Source organism: Dendrobates tinctorius, unplaced genomic scaffold (genome assembly GCF_039654945.1).
Source record: "Dendrobates tinctorius isolate UK_male_01 unplaced genomic scaffold, ASM3965494v1 ptg000211l, whole genome shotgun sequence".
NCBI classification, from domain to species: domain Eukaryota; kingdom Metazoa; phylum Chordata; class Amphibia; order Anura; family Dendrobatidae; genus Dendrobates; species Dendrobates tinctorius.
In genome coordinates, this window is record NW_027361878.1 from 29,856,427 (window position 1) to 29,876,647 (window position 20,221).

Sequence of the window (20,221 nt, forward strand, 5' to 3'; positions counted from 1 at the left end):
TTAACAGCTCTTATAAATCTGCAGAAGGTGGGTCCCCCGTTATTCCCCCTGGAAATGGAGGCGCCCCTAAATAGTGACGGCCAGCTGAAACTTCAAGGAGGGATAACAGAGGAAAAGGAGATCGATCTCGGTTCTAAGAAAGGAATGGGGAAGACAATCATTGAGTAAAACTGCCAAATCCTGGGAGATCAATTATTAACCATCCAGTGTACAATTCATGGGCTCGCCCCATTGCAGAGACCCCCACTGATCACTAAAACAGTCATCCCAAAGCGGAGGTTTAAGCCCCCCGATAGGATAGTAGGCTGGTGGGTGAGAATCAGTAGCAGAGGGGGCGTTGTGGTCTGGGACCACCCAGGGACGATTAGGCACAACCTGTAGAGTACGGGACAATCCCTTTAAAAAGGGGACCAAACAGCATAGTTCTGATAATATAACGTTAAGTTAACCATTTGAGCCCCCACAAAGATCAACTCCGAGCATATACAAGCCAATGGAGTCAGAATGTTGGAAAAGCCGAACATCTCTGCAAACTTCCCTCCGTCCCCTGTATATTGGGCAGGTTAGACATAAGTAGTGCGCTCTCAGAATGAGAGAACACGGGGCTTGTGTGCCATTTGTTACCATGGAAACGCATGGGTCAGCAAAGGAGCTGTGGACCCAACCAGTGGAAATTTTGCGCTCGCTTCACTTTCCTCATAATTCGATGCACTGGAGCTCACGATTCCGCCACAATAAGTCACTAAACCAAAAACGTTTAACAAATAAAAGAAAAATGAGAAAAACAGAAGGGAATCGCTGATCTGTAACTGGAAAAGTCATGAACAAAGAACTGCCGGCACGTTATGTACTATGGTGACATGCCACGGGAGAGGGGAGGCCTAGAACTGAGGCACGACTGCTAAAGAGCTCTGCCCACCCTGATACAGTAATATCCTACAGTACATGGTGGAAGCTGGGGGTAGTGATCAATCCCTATCACACAGTACATGGTGGATGCTGGGGGTAGTGATCCATCACTATCACACAGTACATGGTGAATGCTGGGGGTAGTGATCCCTCACTATCACACTGTACATGGTGGATGCTGGGGGTAGTGATCCATCACTATCACACTGTACATGGTGAATGCTGGGGGTAGTGATCCCTCACTATCACACAGTACATGGTGAATGCTGGGGGTAGTGATCCCTCACTATCACACTGTACATGGTGGATGCTGGGGTCAGTGATCCATCACTATCACACTGTACATGGTGGATGCTGGGGGGTAGTGATCCATTACTATCACACAGTACATGGTGAATGCTGGGGGTAGTGATCCCTCACTATCACACTGTACATGGTGGATGCTGGGGGCAGTGTTCCATCGCTATCACACTGTACATGGTGGATGCTGGGGGTAGTGATCCCTCGCTATCACACTGTACATGGTGGATGCTGGGGGCAGTGATCCATCACTATCACACTGTACATGGTGGATGCTGGGGGTAATGATCCATCACTATCACACAGTACATGGTGGATGCTGGGGGTAGTGATCCATCACTATCACACAGTACATGGTGAATGCTGGGGGTAGTGATCCATCACTATCACACTGTACATGGTGGATGCTGGGGTCAGTGATCCATCACTATCACACTGTACATGGTGGATGCTGGGGGCAGTGATCCATCACTATCACACTGTACATGGTGGATGCTGGGGGCAGTGATCCATCACTATCACACTGTACATGGTGGATGCTGGGGGCAGTGATCCATCACTATCACACTGTACATGGTGGATGCTGGGGGCAGTGATCCATCACTATCACACTGTACATGGTGGATGCTGGGGGCAGTGATCCATCACTATCACACTGTACATGGTGGATGCTGGGGGCAGTGATCCATCACTATCACACTGTACATGGTGAATGCTGGGGGTAATGATCCATCACTATCACACAGTACATGGTGGATGCTGGGGGCAGTAATCCATCACTATCACACTGTACATGGATGCTGGGGGTAGTGATCCATCACTATCACACTGTACATGGTGGATGCTGGGGGTAGTGATGCATCACTATCACACTGTACATGGTGGATGCTGGGGGGTAGTGATCCATCACTATCACACTGTACATGGTGGATGCTGGGGGCAGTGATCCATCACTATCACACAGTACATGGTGGATGCTGGGGGCAGTGATCCATCACTATCACACTGTACATGGTGGATGCTGGGGGCAGTGATGCATCACTATCACACTGTACATGGATGCTGGGGGTAGTGATCCATCACTATCACACTGTACATGGTGGATGCTGGGGGTAGTGATGCATCACTATCACACTGTACATGGTGGATGCTGGGGGTAGTGATCCATCACTATCACACTGTACATGGTGGATGCTGGGGGCAGTGATCCATCACTATCACACAGTACATGGTGGATGATGGGGGCAGTGATCCATCACACAGTACATGGTGGATGCTGGGGGCAGTGATCCATCACTATCACACTGTACATGGTGGATGCTGGGGGCAGTGATCCATCACTATCACACTGTACATGGTGGATGCTGGGGGCAGTGATCCATCACTATCACACTGTACATGGTGGATGCTGGGGGCAGTGATCCATCACTATCACACTGTACATGGTGGATGCTGGGGGCAGTGATCCATCACACTGTACATGGTGGATGCTGGGGGTAGTGATCCATCACACTGTACATGGTGGATGCTGGGGGTAGTGATCCATCACTATCACACTGTACATGGTGGATGCTGGGGGCAGTGATCCATCACTATCACACTGTACATGGTGGATGCTGGGGGCAGTGATCCATCACACTGTACATGGTGGATGCTGGGGGCAGTGATCCATCACACTGTACATGGTGGATGCTGGGGGCAGTGATCCATCACTATCACACTGTACATGGTGGATGCTGGGGGTAGTGATCCATCACTATCACACTGTACATGGTGGATTCTGGGGGCAGTGATCCATCACACTGTACATGGTGGATGCTGGGGGTAGTGATCCATCACACTGTACATGGTGGATGCTGGGGGTAGTGATCCATCACTATCACACTGTACATGGTGGATGCTGGGGGCAGTGATCCATCACTATCACACTGTACATGGTGGATGCTGGGGGCAGTGATCCATCACACTGTACATGGTGGATGCTGGGGGTAGTGATCCATCACTATCACACTGTACATGGTGGATGCTGGGGGCAGTGATCCATCACTATCACACTGTACATGGTGGATGCTGGGGGTAGTGATGCATCACTATCACACTGTACATGGATGCTGGGGGTAGTGATCCATCACTATCACACTGTACATGGTGGATGCTGGGGGTAGTGATGCATCACTATCACACTGTACATGGTGGATGCTGGGGGTAGTGATCCATCACTATCACACTGTACATGGTGGATGCTGGGGGTAGTGATCCATCACTATCACACTGTACATGGTGGATGCTGGGGGCAGTGATCCATCACTATCACACAGTACATGGTGGATGATGGGGGCAGTGATCCATCACTATCACACAGTACATGGTGGATGCTGGGGGCAGTGATCCATCACTATCACACTGTACATGGTGGATGCTGGGGGCAGTGATCCATCACTATCACACTGTACATGGTGGATGCTGGGGGCAGTGATCCATCACTATCACACTGTACATGGTGGATGCTGGGGGTAGTGATCCATCACACTGTACATGGTGGATGCTGGGGGTAGTGATCCATCACTATCACACTGTACATGGTGGATGCTGGGGGTAGTGATGCATCACTATCACACTGTACATGGTGGATGCTGGGGGTAGTGATCCATCACTATCACACTGTACATGGTGGATGCTGGGGGCAGTGATCCATCACTATCACACTGTACATGGTGGATGATGGGGGCAGTGATCCATCACACAGTACATGGTGGATGCTGGGGGCAGTGATCCATCACTATCACACTGTACATGGTGGATGCTGGGGGCAGTGATCCATCACTATCACACTGTACATGGTGGATGCTGGGGGCAGTGATCCATCACTATCACACTGTACATGGTGGATGCTGGGGGCAGTGATCCATCACTATCACACTGTACATGGTGGATGCTGGGGGCAGTGATCCATCACACTGTACATGGTGGATGCTGGGGGTAGTGATCCATCACACTGTACATGGTGGATGCTGGGGGTAGTGATCCATCACTATCACACTGTACATGGTGGATGCTGGGGGCAGTGATCCATCACTATCACACTGTACATGGTGGATGCTGGGGGCAGTGATCCATCACACTGTACATGGTGGATGCTGGGGGCAGTGATCCATCACACTGTACATGGTGGATGCTGGGGGCAGTGATCCATCACTATCACACTGTACATGGTGGATGCTGGGGGTAGTGATCCATCACTATCACACTGTACATGGTGGATTCTGGGGGCAGTGATCCATCACACTGTACATGGTGGATGCTGGGGGTAGTGATCCATCACACTGTACATGGTGGATGCTGGGGGTAGTGATCCATCACTATCACACTGTACATGGTGGATGCTGGGGGCAGTGATCCATCACTATCACACTGTACATGGTGGATGCTGGGGGCAGTGATCCATCACACTGTACATGGTGGATGCTGGGGGTAGTGATCCATCACTATCACACTGTACATGGTGGATGCTGGGGGCAGTGATCCATCACTATCACACTGTACATGGTGGATGCTGGGGGTAGTGATGCATCACTATCACACTGTACATGGATGCTGGGGGTAGTGATCCATCACTATCACACTGTACATGGTGGATGCTGGGGGTAGTGATGCATCACTATCACACTGTACATGGTGGATGCTGGGGGTAGTGATCCATCACTATCACACTGTACATGGTGGATGCTGGGGGTAGTGATCCATCACTATCACACTGTACATGGTGGATGCTGGGGGCAGTGATCCATCACTATCACACAGTACATGGTGGATGATGGGGGCAGTGATCCATCACTATCACACAGTACATGGTGGATGCTGGGGGCAGTGATCCATCACTATCACACTGTACATGGTGGATGCTGGGGGCAGTGATCCATCACTATCACACTGTACATGGTGGATGCTGGGGGCAGTGATCCATCACTATCACACTGTACATGGTGGATGCTGGGGGTAGTGATCCATCACACTGTACATGGTGGATGCTGGGGGTAGTGATCCATCACTATCACACTGTACATGGTGGATGCTGGGGGCAGTGATCCATCACTATCACACTGTACATGGTGGATGCTGGGGGTAGTGATCCATCACACTGTACATGGTGGATGCTGGGGGTAGTGATCCATCACTATCACACTGTACATGGTGGATGCTGGGGGCAGTGATCCATCACTATCACACTGTACATGGTGGATGCTGGGGGCAGTGATCCATCACACTGTACATGGTGGATGCTGGGGGCAGTGATCCATCACACTGTACATGGTGGATGCTGGGGGCAGTGATCCATCACTATCACACTGTACATGGTGGATGCTGGGGGTAGTGATCCATCACTATCACACTGTACATGGTGGATGCTGGGGGCAGTGATCCATCACACTGTACATGGTGGATGCTGGGGGTAGTGATCCATCACACTGTACATGGTGGATGCTGGGGGTAGTGATCCATCACTATCACACTGTACATGGTGGATGCTGGGGGCAGTGATCCATCACTATCACACTGTACATGGTGGATGCTGGGGGCAGTGATCCATCACACTGTACATGGTGGATGCTGGGGGTAGTGATCCATCACACTGTACATGGTGGATGCTGGGGTCAGTGATCCATCACTATCACACTGTACATGGTGGATGCTGGGGGTAGTGATCCATCACTATCACACTGTACATGGTGGATGCTGGGGTCAGTGATCCATCACTATCACACTGTACATGGTGGATGCTGGGGTCAGTGATCCATCACTATCACACTGTACATGGTGGATGCTAGGGTCAGTGATCCATCACTATCACACTGTACATGGTGGATGCTGGGGTAGTGATCCATCACACTGTACATGGTGGATGCTGGGGGCAGTGATCCATCACTATCACACTGTACATGGTGGATGCTAGGGTCAGTGATCCATCACTATCACACTGTACATGGTGGATGCTGGGGGTAGTGATCCATCACTATCACACTGTACATGGTGGATGCTGGGGTCAGTGATCCATCACTATCACACTGTACATGGTGGATGCTGGGGTCAGTGATCCATCACTATCACACTGTACATGGTGGATGCTGGGGTCAGTGATCCATCACTATCACACTGTACATGGTGGATGCTGGGGGTAGTGATCCATCACTATCACACTGTACATGGTGGATGCTGGGGGTAATGATCCATCACTATCACACTGTACATGGTGGATGCTGGGGGTAGTGATCCATCACTATCACACTGTTCATGTTGGATGCTGGGGGTAGTGATCCATCACTATCACACTGTACATGGTGGATGCTGGGGGTAGTGATCCATCACTATCACACTGTACATGGTGGATGCTGGGGGTAGTGATCCATCACTATCACACTGTACATGGTGGATGCTGGGGGTAGTGATCCATCACTATCACACTGTACATGGTGGATGCTGGGGGTAGTGATCCATCACTATCACACTGTACATGGTGGATGCTGGGGGTAGTGATCCATCACTATCACACTGTACATGGTGGATGCTGGGGGTAATGATCCATCACTATCACACTGTACATGGTGGATGCTGGGGGTAGTGATCCATCACTATCACACTGTACATGGTGGATGCTGGGGGTAGTGATCCATCACACTGTACATGGTGGATGCTGGGGGTAGTGATCCATCACTATCACACTGTACATGGTGGATGCTGGGGGTAGTGATCCATCACTATCACACAGTACATGGTGGATGCTGGGGGTAGTGATCCATCACTATCACACTGTACATGGTGGATGCTGGGGGTAATGATCCATCACTATCACACTGTACATGGTGGATGCTGGGGGTAGTGATCCATCACTATCACACTGTTCATGTTGGATGCTGGGGGTAGTGATCCATCACTATCACACTGTACATGGTGGATGCTGGGGGTAGTGATCCATCACTATCACACTGTACATGGTGGATGCTGGGGGTAGTGATCCATCACACTGTACATGGTGGATGCTGGGGGTAGTGATCCATCACTATCACACTGTACATGGTGGATGCTGGGGGCAGTGATCCATCACTATCACACTGTACATGGTGGATGCTGGGGGCAGTGATCCATCACACTGTACATGGTGGATGCTGGGGGCAGTGATCCATCACACTGTACATGGTGGATGCTGGGGGCAGTGATCCATCACTATCACACTGTACATGGTGGATGCTGGGGGTAGTGATCCATCACTATCACACTGTACATGGTGGATGCTGGGGGCAGTGATCCATCACACTGTACATGGTGGATGCTGGGGGTAGTGATCCATCACACTGTACATGGTGGATGCTGGGGGTAGTGATCCATCACTATCACACTGTACATGGTGGATGCTGGGGGCAGTGATCCATCACTATCACACTGTACATGGTGGATGCTGGGGGCAGTGATCCATCACACTGTACATGGTGGATGCTGGGGGTAGTGATCCATCACACTGTACATGGTGGATGCTGGGGTCAGTGATCCATCACTATCACACTGTACATGGTGGATGCTGGGGGTAGTGATCCATCACTATCACACTGTACATGGTGGATGCTGGGGTCAGTGATCCATCACTATCACACTGTACATGGTGGATGCTGGGGTCAGTGATCCATCACTATCACACTGTACATGGTGGATGCTAGGGTCAGTGATCCATCACTATCACACTGTACATGGTGGATGCTGGGGGTAGTGATCCATCACTATCACACTGTACATGGTGGATGCTGGGGTCAGTGATCCATCACTATCACACTGTACATGGTGGATGCTGGGGTCAGTGATCCATCACTATCACACTGTACATGGTGGATGCTGGGGTCAGTGATCCATCACTATCACACTGTACATGGTGGATGCTGGGGGTAGTGATCCATCACTATCACACTGTACATGGTGGATGCTGGGGGTAATGATCCATCACTATCACACTGTACATGGTGGATGCTGGGGGTAGTGATCCATCACTATCACACTGTTCATGTTGGATGCTGGGGGTAGTGATCCATCACTATCACACTGTACATGGTGGATGCTGGGGGTAGTGATCCATCACTATCACACTGTACATGGTGGATGCTGGGGGTAGTGATCCATCACTATCACACTGTACATGGTGGATGCTGGGGGTAGTGATCCATCACTATCACACTGTACATGGTGGATGCTGGGGGTAGTGATCCATCACTATCACACTGTACATGGTGGATGCTGGGGGTAATGATCCATCACTATCACACTGTACATGGTGGATGCTGGGGGTAGTGATCCATCACTATCACACTGTACATGGTGGATGCTGGGGGTAGTGATCCATCACACTGTACATGGTGGATGCTGGGGGTAGTGATCCATCACTATCACACTGTACATGGTGGATGCTGGGGGTAGTGATCCATCACTATCACACAGTACATGGTGGATGCTGGGGGTAGTGATCCATCACTATCACACTGTACATGGTGGATGCTGGGGGTAATGATCCATCACTATCACACTGTACATGGTGGATGCTGGGGGTAGTGATCCATCACTATCACACTGTTCATGTTGGATGCTGGGGGTAGTGATCCATCACTATCACACTGTACATGGTGGATGCTGGGGGTAGTGATCCATCACTATCACACTGTACATGGTGGATGCTGGGGGTAGTGATCCATCACTATCACACTGTACATGGTGGATGCTGGGGGTAGTGATCCATCACTATCACACTGTACATGGTGGATGCTGGGGGTAGTGATCCATCACTATCACACTGTACATGGTGGATGCTGGGGGTAGTGATCCATCACTATCACACTGTACATGGTGGATGCTGGGGGCAGTGATCCATCACTATCACACTGTACATGGTGGATGCTGGGGGTAGTGATCCATCACTATCACACTGTACATGGTGGATGCTGGGGGTAGTGATCCATCACTATCACACTGTACATGGTGGATGCTGGGGGCAGTGATCCATCACTATCACACTGTACATGGTGGATGCTGGGGGTAGTGATCCATCACTATCACACTGTACATGGTGGATGCTGGGGGTAATGATCCATCACTATCACACTGTACATGGTGGATGCTGGGGGCAGTGATACCACTCATCTGTGAGCTCGCAGTAACCCCCTCATGTCCGCCGCCTGTGAAGGGAATATGAAGTTCTCTATTGACAACTCCCTGGGCCGCTGCTGACCCGATCCCGCCAGGCCACATCACCCTGCCGCACACCTGTATGGGGTAAGCTCGTACATCCGGCACACTCGCAGCGCCCCTGCCCCTCAGCCTCCGCGCCAGGTACTGTGTGACTGCACAGACAGGCGCTACCTCCCACTAACCACGGCCCGCTCTCACCTCCGCGCCAGCGCCATCTTGAATCCGCTCTAACCTCCGACCCCTCGGTAGCCGGCTCTCTGACAGAGGCCACGCCCAACGTTCCAACGTCACCCAATGTTCTATTGCGCAGGCGGGGACACGTCAGCGGTTATCATTGGCCAGTGACACAGACGCTGTGATGACGTCACTACCCGGCAGCGTGTACAGCGAAGGGGGAAAATAAATCCTGTCATGTGACTGTGAAGCTAAGGGGGCGGGGAAAAAGAGACAAAGAGGGGAGGAGCTAACGAGCGGCGGGGGTGTGGTCGGTGACTGGTCACGTTCCTGTTGGCTGCCACTGTGTGTCCTGTAGCTGCTGCCACGTCCCTCACACCGCACTCCTGTCATCACTGGTGATTGAGGTCACGGTAGAGGCTAAATCCAAGTCGGCTAAAGGACCTCTGCTGACGTTATGCCCATGTGACCAGAAGGGCCGGTGCCTCTTCCTCCATAGAGCAGAGCAGTCAGGAGGAGGAGGCTGCGGATGTTATGGCGGGAATTTGAGCATTTTTTGCGGATTTGGAGAGGTTTTGGGGGGGGGTCATTCTCCATAGAGCGTGTGTCATAGCGGGATTTGGAATGTTTTGGGGTCACAGATCAGGTAAGTGGATGTTCATGCAGGAGCTGGGAGTCTGCCTGGGGAGAAGGGTGATGTTGCTTTCATGGGGCTGCATGTGCAAGCTTGGGGGGGGGGGGTCTGCCTGGGCAGAAGTGGGTGATGTTGCTTGCATGGGGCTGCATGCTGGGGGGGTCTGCCTGGGGAGAAGGGTGATGTTGCTTTCATGGGGCTGCATGTGCAAGCTTGGGGGAGGGGGTCTGCCTGGGGAGAAAGGGGTGATGTTGCTTGCATGGGGCTGCATGTGCATGCTTGAGGGGGGTCTGCCTGGGCAGAAGTGGGTGATTTTGCTTGCATGGGGCTGCATGCTGGAGGGGTGTCTGCCTGGGGAGAAGGGGGTGATGTAGCTTGCATGGGGCTGCATGCTGGAGGGCTGTCGGCCTAGGGAGAAGGGGGTGATGTAGCTTGCATGGGGCTGCATGCTGGAGGGGTGTCTACCTGGGGAGAAGGGGGGTGACATTGCTTGCATGGGGCTGCATGCTGGAGGGGGGTCTGCCTGGGGAGAAGGGGGTGACGGTGCTTGCATGGGGCTGCATGCTGGAGGGGGGATTGCCTGGGGAGAAGGGGGTGATGTTGCTTGCATGGGGCTGCATGTGCATACTGGGGGGGGTCTGCCTGGGGAGAAGAGGGTGATGTTGCTTGCATGGGGCTGCACGTGCATACTGGGGGGGGTCTGCCTGGGGAGAAGAGGGTGATGTTGCTTGCATGGGGCTGCATGTTCATACTGGAGGGGGTTCTGCCTGGGGAGAAGAGGGTGATGTTGCTTGCATGGGGCTGTGTGTGCATGCTGGACGGGGGACTGCCTGTGGAAAAGGGGATGATGCTTGCTTGGGGCTGCGTGTGCATGCTGAAGGCGGGGGTCTGCCTGGGGAGAAGGGGGTGATGTTGCTTGCATGGGGCTGCGTGTGCATGCTGAAGGGGGGACTGCCTGTGGAGAAGGGGGTGATGCTTGGAAGGTGGCTGCGTGTGCATGCTGAAGGGGGGGGGTCTGCCTGGGGAGAAGGGGGTGATGTTGCTTGCATGGGACTGCATGCTGGGAGTCTGCCTAGGGAAGGAAGTGCGCTCTGCGGCTCGCCCTGCCGGGTGCGCTGCCGCTGTAACCAAGGTTTTCCCCCGGCGCTGCATCTTTAAGGCTAGGGCCCCCCTGTTTCGGTCGCTGTGACGTGGTAGTGGGCTTCATACAGTCTGATCAGAATGTAAAGTAATAACCTCATGTTCAGGTTGTACATTTTAGCTGATGGGCATTAGATCACGGTGTGAATATTGGGAGGGGCGGCCATGTCTTTTTGTACAACTTAGGCAGGATTTTTTTTACATAAATGTCTTTGTTTTCTTCTAGGTTTTGTGGGTTTCCTCCATCTTCTTTCACCGTGCCCTCTACAGTAGTGACCTCTTTGGATGCCAATTCATCATTTGTCATCTCTCCACAAAGTGGAGTGCTGGTGCCTCCACCATCCATGTTCTGCCAAAATAGGTGTGACCCAGCGCCCCTCCGATGTCCAATAGATGAGTCTAAGATCTCTGAAATTACCCTCCCCTCTTCCGACGACTTGCTAGGGTTGGTCCTGTGGGGGTCTACCACCTTTTGATTTCCTTTGTCCAATATTTAGTTCTCACCTTTACTATATTTGCCTTACATACTGTCTGTACTTTGATGCTTCTCTGTCTTTTTTTCGGGGCTTTGTATTATGTTTTTTTTGTTTTGTTTATGGGTCATCCTAGGACGTGTTATCTATGGCACAGGGCCCACCTAGATACCCTTCCCTTTACCCACGCTCGTGTCCTATAGTGTATTCAAGGAGAAATGAATTTTGTGTTAAGTACCGCAATACAATTTCTCCTACGTCTCATTGGGGGACACAGACAGTGGGTGTTATGCTGCTTGCCACTAGGAGGACACTAAGTAAACCAGAAAAAAGTGATCTCCTCCCCTGCAGTATACATCCTCTCGCTGGATGAGATCTCTCCAGTTCTTGCTTAGTGTTTGTAGGAGGCACTTGGATCTGGCTTCAGACCCCACCGTTTTTATTTTCCTTTTTGATTTTTCTGTAACTTTTTATTTTTTAATTAACAGAGTGAAGGGGGTGACTGTTCCTTTCTACGGCCCGCTCTACCCTGAGCAAACAACAGGCAAGCACGCGGAGTATACCTCCCCGTACACTTTCCTGCGACGAACAGGGCTGATTCCTCTGGCGATGGTTCCTTTACTGTCCCGGTAATCCACAAGTACGAGGGCACGAGGTGGGCTCTGGAGCGCAACAGACGAAGCATGGAGTGCAATGGAAAAGACTGGAACAGCGCTTCCGAATGCCCTGAATCAACCCCATAGCTCTCCATCCCCCTGCCCATAGGGAGGATCGAGGGTTAAGAACGCCTCCAGCTCTGCTACATCAGCCCAGGAGGATGAGAAGACCTGCATGGATGGCCCCAGACAGCACGGCCGGCCTGAGCACTGGAGTAGAGGTATGGGGTCGGGTCCTGTTTCCCGGGAGAGGTGCTGACTTTGTCTCAGCAGAGGTGCACTGGCCCCCCCCCAACTCGGCGCTTACCGCGGGTAGGCCAAAAATGTAGTACCCGGCTTTTCCGGCCTACTAGGCCGCAATTTGAATAGCGCCGTCCCCCCTTCTTGGCGCCTCTCGTCCCTTACAAGACGCGCAATCCTAGTCTTGGGGGCCATGTCATTTACTTTAGCCTTCTCTGGACTCGGACTGTGAGGCGCGCACTCTGCTGGATATCGAGTGACACCACAGGGCCACCGCTATTCCTCCTGGGGACACAGCATAGGACCGGGGTAAGCTGCATCTGCCCTCAGAACAAAGCTTAACCCCTTCCTGGCACATTCCCTGCAGCTGCAGACCTGACTCTGCTTTTAACCCTTTCAGGAACGCTATGACTCAATCTAAGGAGGCTAAACGGGCTGCTAAGAAGCACACCGCGTTTTTTACCTTGTGTACCACTTGCAAGACTGCCTTGGCCCAGTGCCCAGACTAATCCCTTATGCACGGTCTGTGACCCAGCTTGCGCTCAAACACCCCTCGCCGCCACCGCTGCTGACGGACTTCCTGCGTTTAATCCCCCTGAGTGGCCTGCGTCCCTGTCACGGTCGGTGGATTCACTGACCCAGGCTATAGACTCTCACTTCGGGAGACCTCTTTAAGTCAGAAAGCGTCTTTACCTCCCGAGGAGGGCTCTGGCGACGGCCGGGAACTGTCCACCAGCAGGGGCTGTACTCGTTGAAGGGATGGTCAGGTCTCTAGAAATCGGACCCATGACACGTCCCCTAGTCACGCTCATGCTTCAGCATCGGCGAGTTCTGTCTCTCGCTCTCCTTCTCCTAATGTTCGCAGCGAGCACGACTCTGAATTCGAATCAGACACGTCAGCCCCTCAGAATACCCCAAATGACCAAGAGTCGCTTGATTCTTTTATAGAATCAGTCAACAGGATTCTGGAGTTGGATGAGGAAAATATTCCCGCTCCAGCACACGCTATCTCATTTAAGAGAACCAAACTTGTATGCAGGTTATTTACCAGCCATCCGGAGTTAAAGGACATTGTCCAGAAACATAGGGATCGGCCACATAAGCGGTTCACAGGGCAAAAGTCTACTGAGGCAAAAAACCCTTTTGTTCCAGACCTAATGAAGGATTGGTTACAGTCCCCTTTGGTGGACCCTCCTGTATCGCGTCTTGCTTCTAAAACGCTCCTATCCTTTTCTGAGGGCTCCTCAGTCAGAAACCCCTCCGATCGTCAAATTGACTACCTTGCCCGCTCAGTTTTTGAACCTTCAGGAGTGGTGCTTTTTCCATCTTTCGCGGCGACTTGGGTCACTAAGGCAATGGCCGCTTGGGCATAAGTCTTAATTACAGCCTTCCAGGGCACCAATCTTCCTCCGGAGGCAACCAGTGTCGCCAGGCAGATAATTCACGCAGTGGACTTTGTAGTGGACGCTTCTTTAGATGCCGCCAATTGCGCTGCTCAAACTGCCGCTAATGCGATCTCCATTAGAAGAGCCCTGTGGCTCAGCGACTGGCGGGCAGATGCCACATCTAAAAGATTGTTTACTTCTTTGACCTATCAAACTGGTCGTCTTTTTGGAGAGAAACTGGACCAGCTCATTTCTGATATTACCGGGGGGAAAAGTAAATTCCTTCCTCAACAAAAGGGTGTTCGGCCGTTTCAGAACCAACAGCCGACGCGTTTTCGATCCCCTTCTACCTTCTCTTCCGGCTCAGGTTGGTCCCCGTGAGGAGACAGGATCCCAGACCTAACCGCTCTTGGATGCCCAGGGCATCTGGATCTAGAGGAGACAGATCTCATAGATCTTCTACGCAATGACTTGTTGCGGCATCCGGCGGACACCGACAAAGTAGGCGGTCGTCTACTTTCCTTCAGTCACACCTGGCTTTCGGTCGGCAACAACAAGTGGGTTAGGGAGCTGGTGGCCTCTGGATACAAGATAGAATTTTCTTCTCCCCCCCCCCCCCCCAAGAAAAAGACAAGAGCATTCCTTCGGGCTGTTCAGGCTCTGCAAAGGAACGGAATCATTCCGGTCCCTCAGCACGAAAGGTTCAGGGGTTTTTATTCAAACCTTTTTGTGGTTCCAAAGAAGGACGGGACGATGCAGCCCATTCTGGATCTCAAACTGTTAAGTCAGTTTGTCAAGGTACGGAGATTCCGAATGGAATCTCTCCGATCAGTTGTCGCTTCCATGGAAAAAGGAGAGTTCCTAACATCCATCGACATCAAGGACGCTTACCTTCACATTCCGATCTGCCCGTCCCACCAGCATTTCCTGCATTTTGCAATTCACGAGGAACACTTCCAGTTCGTTGCCTTGCCCTTCGGACTCGCCACCGCCTCCAGGGTCATTACCAAGGTCATGACAGCTGTCATGGCCATTCTCCACTCTCTGGGAGTGGTGGTGTTACTGTACCTGTACGACCTGCTCATCAAGGGTCCGTCCCTTCCAGCCTGCAAGGAATCCGTGGATATAACAGTAAATACACTTTCTCGCCTGGGATGGCAGATAAACTTCAAAAAGTCTTTCCCAAAACCGGCTCAACAGATTTCCTTTTTAGGAATGATCTTGAACACTTCCCGCGGGTTGGTCATTCTCCCTCCAGAAAAGACCCAAGCCTTACAACAGGCAGCGCGGACTTTTTCACGACTGACTTCTCACACCATTCGTTTCAGCATGAGAGTTCTCGGAAAGATGGTGGCAGCGATTGAAGCAGTCCCATTCGCACAGTTCCATCTCCGTCCCTTACAACATGCGTTGCTGTTGGCTTGGGACAAGAACCCGTTCTCCCTGGACCGTCGGTTTCTTCTTTCTGTCCCTGCGGATCACATAAGCCCTCAAGTGGTGGACACTGAAGTCCTCCCTGAATCAAGGGAGGTCTTTTCTCCCAGTAAGATGGTTGGTAGTAACCACCGACGTAAGTCTTCTAGGCTGGGTTGCGGTCTTTCGCCACCACAGGGTCGTTGGTCAACTCGAGAGTCACGTCTCCCCATCAACATTTTGGAGATACGAGCGATCAGATTAGCTCTATGGAGTTTCCACCATCTCCTCGCAGGTCACCCCATCAGGATCCAATCCGACAACGCCAAGACTGTAGCGTATATCAACCGCCAGGGAGGTACTCTGAGCAGGATGGCCATGCACGAAGTGAGTCACATCTTCCATTGGGCCGAGACCAACCATTCGCCCATCTCAGCAATCCACATCCCGGGCGTAAAGAATTGGGCGGCAGATTTTCTCAGTCACCAAGGCCTTGCCTCGGGAGAGTGCTCTCTTCATCCGGAAGTCTTTCAGCAGATTTGTCATCGTTGGGGGACTCCGGATGTGGATCTCATGGCCTCAAGACTAAACAACAAGGTTCCTCGATTCATTTCTCGATTGCGCGATCCATGCGCCATCGGAGCGGATGCCCTAGTTCTGCCGTGGCACCGGGTCCAGCTCCCGTACATCTTTCCCCCTCTTCCCTTGCTTCCGAGGGTCATCAAGAAGATCAGAATGGAGGGAGTACCAGTGATGCTAGTCGCGCCAGATTGGCCGCGCCGAGCATTGTACGCAGAACTAATACAACTAGTCGCCAACGTCCCCTGGCGACTTCCAGATCGCATGGATCTACTCTCACAGGGCCTGATTTACCACCAGGACTACGGGGCCCTGTCTTTGACAGCGTGGCTGTTGAATCCTGGATTTTAGCACAGGCTGGGTTATAATAATACATTTTATTTCTATAGTGCCGAGATATTCCGCAGCACTTTACATTTCAGAGGGGATTTGTACAGACAATAGACATTACAGCATAACAATAATCACATATATTATAACAAATACCAAGAGGAATGAGGGCCCTGCTCGCAAGCTTACAGTCTGAGGAAAGAGGTAGACACGAAAGGTGGGTGGTAACAGTTGCCCTGATTGTATGGATCAGCCATAATGTTAAGTGTGTAACAGTACAGACACAGAGGGCTAATGGATGCATAAAGCATGTGGGAACATGATGCGGGGAACCTGGTTATGGTGAAACTTTTGGGTTCTCTCATGACGTGATTTCCACCATGATTAGTGCTAGGAAGCCTGTGTCAATGCGCATCTATCACTGCACCTGGAAAACCTTCTTTTCGTGGTGCAAGGATCATGGTCGATGCCCTCTGGTGTTTTCCATTCCGGCCATATTGGAATTCCTTCTATCCGTATTAAAGTCAGGCCTCGCGCTTAGCTCGCTCAAAGGCCAAATTTCGGCCTTGTCAGTGCTATTCGAAAGCAAAATTGCCACCAAACTTCAGGTCAAGACGTTTATTCAGGGAGTTTCCCATGTGCGGCCTCCTTATAGAAGGCCATTGTAATCATGGGACCTTAACCTGGTTCTTACAGGAGGCTCCTTTCGAACCGCTGCAGGACGTGCCACTTACCGTTCTCTCTTGGAAGGTGGTTTTTCTAGTGGCAATTACGTCAATTAGATGAGTTTCGGCATTGGAGGCCCTGTCCTGCCATCCTCTGTTCCTGAATTTTCATCAGGACAAGGCAGTTCTCAGGATTTCCCTGTCCTTCCTGCCCAAAGTCGTCTCCTCTTTCCATCTCAATGAGGAAATAGTTTTGCCTTCCTTTTGTCCGGCACCAGTCCATCGCATTGAGAAGGCCCTCCACACCCTGGATGTGGTTAGGGCTCTGAGACGGTACATCTCGCGAACAGCTCCATTCCGCAAGTCAGATGCCCTGTTCATACTTCCAGAGGGGTATAGTAAGGGTCTAGCCGCTTCAAAAGCAATGCTAGCCAGGTGGATTCGCTTGGCAATTCAGGAATCCTACCGTCAGGAACGCGCCTGTCCCAGCAGGGATTAAAGTACACTCTACCCGCTCAGTGGGCGCCTCTTGGGCAATTCGGCACCAGGCCTCGGCAGAACAGGTCTGCAAGGCTGCGACTTGGTCCAGTCTGCATACTTTTACAAAACATTACCAAATTCATTCTCAGGCCTCTGCAGATGCAGCTCTCGGCAGACGCATCCTGCAATCGGCAGTACCACAGTGTTGACGTGGTACATGGGGTATTAGCAGATGTATGCTCCCCACCCAGGGACTGCTTTAGGACGTCCCACTGTCTGTGTCCCCAATGGGGCGTAGGAGAAATAGGGATTTTTGTGTAATCACCGTAAAATCCATTTCTCTGAGGCAATCATTTGGGACACAGCACCCACTGTTATGAGCTCATTTTCTGCTCCACCAGTTGAGTTCCCCTTCCGTTCTCCCTCTAGTGGTGACGGGAGCTGGTGAGGTTGGTTTGAGTGGTAGTGATCTGCCACCTGGTGAGGAAGATAGTGATTGGATCTCTGGAGTATCAGACTGGATATAAGACAGCCAACGCCCTATCCTGTTGCTGGTGATTCAGTCTGCTTCTCAGGTCTAGGACTCTGCTCTGTTCCAGTCTTCTCAGATAAGTTTGTTTTTTGCGAATGTTCACACTTGCTCTTGTTGGTCTTTTCAGTTTTTTGCGTGGTCAGCCAGCCCGGCTGGGCTGTGCTAAATTTCCACTCTTTGCCAAATTGCCTTTTTTTTTGTCCCTTATTAGATTGGCCTCTTTTGCTCTGTCTCAGAGTGCTGATATAGTGGGAGAAGTCTAGTGACTTCAGGGTTAATTTTGCTATTAGTTGTGTTGGACATTTTTTAGGGTTTTTTGGCAGACTGCAGACAGTGTCTTTCCTTTCCTGTCCATTCAAGTTAGTTTGGCCCCATCGTTTGCTCAGCCTATTTTCCTGCTTTTGTGTTTCATCTTTTTTCACCGTCAATACATGTGGGGGGCTGTCTCTCCTTTGGGGTCTGCTCTGGGGCAGTTAGTTTTCCTCTTTTCCTGCTTTAGGCTTATTTAGTTCTCCGGTTGTGACGAGGCGTCTAGGACCACCGTAGGAATGCTCCACGACTGCTGCTAGTTGCGTGTTAGGATCAGGGGTCTGCATGGTTACCAACCTCTTTGGTTTTCTGAGACTTAGCTTTGTTTTGAATTTCCTCCTCGGCTACCTGTTCATAACAACCCACCCTGTTTAGCCTATTGGCTCACTGTAGCATTCTTAGGTTTTGACATAGTTATGGATATTGTTCACTGTTTATGCTCCTACTGCTTTTTTCACTGAACTGGAGAAATCTCATCCAGTGAGAGGGTGTATACTGCAGGGGAGGAGCTAACTTTTTTTCTGGTTTACTTAGTGTCCTTCTAGTGGCAAGCAGCATAACACCCACTGTCTGTGTCCCCCAATGATTGGCTAGGAGAAAAGGTTTTTTCGGTGAGTACACAAAAATCCCTATTTTTGCAGCTGAAGCGCCGGGGACTTTGGTACAAAATGTTTTTTTTTTTTTTCATTAATCTTTAATGTGCCTTAATTCATTGTTTTGATTTCTAAAACTCATTATCATTCATTTGTATGTATACATATATTTATATATTTTAGTTCTATTTGACTTGTAATAAAATAGTTTGACAGATATGAGTTGAATTTTCATTTCTAGAATGATAAAGCTCGGTGTGACATTTGTGGATTTCCGTATTTTTCGCATTGTAAGACGCACTTTTTTCCTTCAAAGTTGGGAAAATTCAGGTGCGTCTTATAAAGCGTACATGCCTTACTGATACTGTGGGTGTAGGCCGAAGGCTGGGATGAGGGGGGGGGGGGGGGGTGTCCGGGTGCCCGGCGGGTGCTGGCTGCTGCTGCTGCTGCTGCGGGTGTCTCCAGTGCCTAGCGGTGTTGTGTGGGTGGACCAAATTATCTGAGTCCACTGCACACGCGCAAGGAAACGTGGAAGTATCGGGGCTCTGGCATGTCGCAAAATGTCAGCAGAGCCCCGGGCAGTGCCGGACACCCACGCAGCACCGCTGGGCACCGGAGAGACCAGCAGCAGCGGCCAGCAACCGCCAGAGACCCCCGCCCCAGCGCGCTGCACATCAGTGCACCTCATCCCAACCTGCAGAATCACCCCACTCCTGCCTCCTCCAGCAGCGACCCTGGGAAACCGCTTCACCGCAGCCACGACCCCCGGGAAAGCAATAAGATGCATGGATTATAAGAAGCACCACCGTTTTATTAAAAAATGTTTTTCTTATTTTTCTCCGAAGAATACGGTAACTGCATTTGGGTCTGTTTCGGGCTGTGTCCACACATTGCGGATTATTGGGGGAACTATCTACATGGAAGTCCTCACCAGTAGACCAGACCCGCACTTCCATGGAGCCCGTACAGCCGGACCAGCTCTATTGTTTTTGTTTTTTTTTTAGTCCACAATTGTTTTATCTTAAAAATACATAAGCTGTGTTTCTCTGAGGGTTTGACTGCTGCTGTCACCACTGATGGGACAGGCTATGGCAGATTTTCCAGAGGAAAAAATATCTTTGTAATGTTAGGCAATATTCACGTTTTATTTTTTGGATACTAATGGTTTACAAAATTCTGACGACCTGTG

General features: G+C 51.1%; 2 protein-coding genes across 5 annotated transcripts in view; one reads left to right on the top strand and one right to left on the bottom strand.

The window, feature by feature from the left end:
* The window catches only part of LOC141058419 (neutral alpha-glucosidase AB-like), a 44,191-nt gene extending 34,407 nt beyond the window's left edge, over positions 1-9,784 (bottom strand). For 2 of the 4 annotated variants that reach the window (XM_073554669.1, XM_073554667.1), the window contains exon 1: positions 9,505-9,542. In XM_073554669.1, the coding sequence (XP_073410770.1) occupies positions 9,505-9,527 (23 nt within the window). In that variant the 5' untranslated portion in view covers positions 9,528-9,542. The other 2 variants (XM_073554668.1, XM_073554670.1) reach the window with 2 other exon arrangements.
* A 126-nt stretch (positions 9,785-9,910) lies between these two features.
* Positions 9,911-19,251, top strand: LOC141058421 (uncharacterized). Its single transcript, XM_073554671.1, has 2 exons — positions 9,911-10,249; positions 11,604-19,251. The coding sequence occupies exon 2, from the start codon at positions 14,885-14,887 to the stop codon at positions 16,472-16,474; it is 1,590 nt and encodes a 529-aa protein (XP_073410772.1). The 5' UTR covers positions 9,911-10,249; positions 11,604-14,884; the 3' UTR covers positions 16,475-19,251.
* The last annotated feature ends 970 nt before the right edge of the window (positions 19,252-20,221 follow it).

Bases quoted from the DNA above. Each gene is read 5' to 3' on its own strand.
- LOC141058421 (XM_073554671.1), top strand. From the start codon at position 14,885: ATGCAGCCCATTCTGGATCTCAAACTGTTAAGTCAGTTTGTCAAGGTA.